This window comes from Ursus maritimus, unplaced genomic scaffold (assembly GCF_017311325.1).
Source record: "Ursus maritimus isolate PB19 unplaced genomic scaffold, ASM1731132v1 scaffold_12, whole genome shotgun sequence".
NCBI classification, from domain to species: Eukaryota; Metazoa; Chordata; class Mammalia; order Carnivora; family Ursidae; genus Ursus; species Ursus maritimus.
Genome location: NW_024423564.1, coordinates 13,262,979 through 13,266,000, shown reverse-complemented (window position 1 = coordinate 13,266,000; position 3,022 = coordinate 13,262,979). Strand labels below are relative to the sequence as shown.

Here is a 3,022-nt window from a genome sequence, read left to right as displayed (position 1 = left end):
GGGAAGACCAAAGCCAGTGCTGCTTCATCTTTAATGTGGAAATGAATCCCTTGGGATCTTGTTAAAATGAGAATTCGGATTCAGTAGGTCTGTGGTGGGCTCGGAGTCTGCACTTCCTTGCTCCCAGGTGATGTCAATACTGTTGATCTTGGGGATCACAGGCGAGTGGCAAGGACCAGAAGTACCCCTCACGGGAAAGGGGAATGAAATCTTCCAATCGTCGGTTGAGAGAAAACAGCTTAGAAAATGCAGCAGAAGTCTGGGTTTATTCAAACAGCTTGCAGTCCAAGATGGCCTGCTATTCACAAAGGATAAACTCCTGTCTTTGGAAAAACAGATAGCAAGAGGCAGGGAGGGGAGGGAGAGAGAAAAGCTGTAGGCGTGGGGACAGAGAGAGAGAGAGAAGGGAAGAGACAGAGAGACACACAGAGAAAAACAGAGAAAGACAAAGAGACACAGACAGGGAGACTCAGGGAGCCAGTGAGCCTTGGACAGGTCACTTCTTGGACCTCTCTGTGGAGCAGGCACCGTTGGTCTTACTAAGAGAGTCTGTGCTGCCCATTCTTGAGCCCACACTGTTGAGGATTTTGTCAATTTCACCTGGGATGTTTTGCTTCTCCTCATTCTCAGTCTCCCGATGATAGAAGTAGTTGAAGTTGGAGACGATGACAGGCACAGGGAGGGCAATGGTGAGGACCCCCGCGATGGCGCACAGAGTGCCCACGATCTTCCCCCCGGGGGTGGTTGGGCACATGTCACCATAGCCCACCGTTGTCATGGTGACTACTGCCCACCAGAAGCCATCAGGAATGCTAGAGAAATGGGACTCTGGCTCATCCGCCTCGGCGAAGTAGACGGCACTAGAGAAGAGGATGACCCCGATGAAGAGGAAGAAGATGAGCAGCCCCAGCTCCCGCATGGAAGCCTTCAGCGTCTGGCCCAGGATCTGCAGCCCCTTGGAGTGCCGGGAGAGCTTGAAGATGCGGAAGACCCGCACCAGCCGGATGACCCTCAGGATGGCCAGGGACATGTTCTGCTGGGTGCTGGGCTCTGTCTCCTGGACCAGCTCCGTGATGAGGGTTGCAAAGTAGGGGATGACGGAGATGATGTCGATGATGTTCATGACGTTCCTGAAGAAGTCGGTCCTGCTGGGGCAGACCACGAACCGGAGCACCAGCTCGAAGGTGAACCACACCATGCAGGTGGATTCCACCATGAAGAGCGGGTCAGTGAACATGGTGTGGGAGAGGGCCATCTTGCTTGTGTTGAGGCTGGGGTCTCTCACTACCTTCAGCTCCCTCTCCTCCCGGAACTCTGGTAGTGTTTCCAGGCAGAAGGTGGTGATGGAGATGACCACAACCAGCACAGAGACCGTGGCCACGCCCCGGGCAGCGCTGGAGCTCTCAGGGTACTCGAAGAGGAGCCAGAACTGCCGGTGGAAGTCATTGGTGGGGAGCAGGGTTTCAGGGTCTTTGATGAAGCCTTCATCCTCCTGGAACTGGTCCATGGCCTCGCTACCCAGTTCGTAGAAGGAGATTTCATCAGCAAAGACGTCGATGGGCACGTTGGCAGGGCGCCGGATTTTCCCACCAGATTGGTAATAATACAGGATTCCATCAAAACTGGGCCGGTTCCTGTCAAAGAAATACTCATTTCTCATGGAGTCGAAGAACTGCACCCTTTTCTCCCGGTCTCCCAGGAGGGTCTCGGGGAACTGATTGAGGGTTCTGAGCTGGGTCTCAAACCTCAGCCCGGCAATGTTGATGATCACCCGCTGGTTTCCTTCATTCAAGACCACTGGCTCAGGCCCGGGGGAATCCACGTAGTCTCCTGGAAGCTTGGAGAAGGCCGTCTCATGGGTGGTGCTGTCACCGATGAGGACCCTCCAGTTGGAGAAGGGGCTGCTCCCCGGCCGGCCTTTTGGGCTGCTTGGGTCAAAGTCTGCAGCATAGCCTGGCTCTTCCTGGATTTCATCTGAGTTATCGAAATTGACCAGCGCAACCTCCATTTCTTTCCAGCCACACACATCCATCCTAGGGGAGTCAGGAAAGCAGCATGAAGACCCTCAGTCTCCCCGACCTGCCGCGAGCTGTGGAGACGACATGCGGGAGCAGGGATCAGCTGCAGTGGGCTCTGGACCATTGAGGTAAGGTATACCCGTGGATTAAAAAGTGACTTACCTTTAGTTTGGGAAGGAACCTCGTGGCTGCTTGGGCTTCTTCCCTTGAAAGCCACCTGCACCCCCTGAACGAGCATACATTAATTACTAGAGCAGATTGCAAAGAAGGAGCCTGGCTGAGCGATCATGTCTTCCTCCAGCAAAATAGGGTCTCCGTACACAATGGCAGGCGGAGCCCGTAGTGAAAGAGGAAGTTTAACGTTTCTTAATGACAAAGCAGGTAATTTTGTATGTGGCTGAAGTCCTCCCAATCTCCCTACACTTTTCCATGCCCCCTTACCCAGCTTTTTTCTCTCAGGCTGCAGACACTTCCCATTACCTCCGCCAGCCCTCTTGGGCAAGTGGTGGGGCCGGGTGGATGCAAGAACCCAGCTGATTCTGTTGGGAGGGAGAACAGAAGGACGGAGGCGGGTGGCCAACGGTCAGACCCTCAGGGGCAGTGCACGTGAGCCGTCTGGGCCTGAGCCCTCCTTTGGGAGTAACTCCCAGGGCCTTTTGGAGGTGACATTAAATGAGGTAGCATATGTAAAATGCTATATCTGGTGGAAAGATCATTAAATCATAGCTTTTGTTTTGTTTTGTTTTGTTTTGTTTTGTTTTAAAAAGATTTTATTTATTTATTCGACAGAGATAGAGACAGCCAGCGAGAGAGGGAACACAAGCAGGGGGAGTGGGAGAGGAAGAAGCAGGCTCACAGCGGAGGAGCCTGATGTGGGGCTCGATCCCAGAACGCTGGGATCACGCCCTGAGCCGAAGGCAGACGCTAACCGCTGTGCCATCCAGGCGCCCCTAAATCATAGCTATTGTTTTTGCCAAATTCTTCACATAGTAGGGACTTTAGAA

General features: G+C 53.4%; 1 protein-coding gene across 1 annotated transcript; it reads right to left on the bottom strand.

Moving 5' to 3' along the window:
- Positions 1–427: 427 nt before the first annotated feature.
- On the bottom strand, positions 428–2,043 carry KCNA10 (potassium voltage-gated channel subfamily A member 10). Its single transcript, XM_008704043.1, has one exon. It carries the CDS (start codon positions 2,030–2,032, stop codon positions 497–499), a length of 1,536 nt encoding a protein of 511 aa, XP_008702265.1. The 5' UTR covers positions 2,033–2,043; the 3' UTR covers positions 428–496.
- Positions 2,044–3,022: the final 979 nt, after the last annotated feature.

Excerpts from the sequence above, each read along its gene's own strand:
- KCNA10 (XM_008704043.1), bottom strand. The coding sequence starts at position 2,032 with ATGGATGTGTGTGGCTGGAAAGAAATGGAGGTTGCGCTGGTCAATTTC.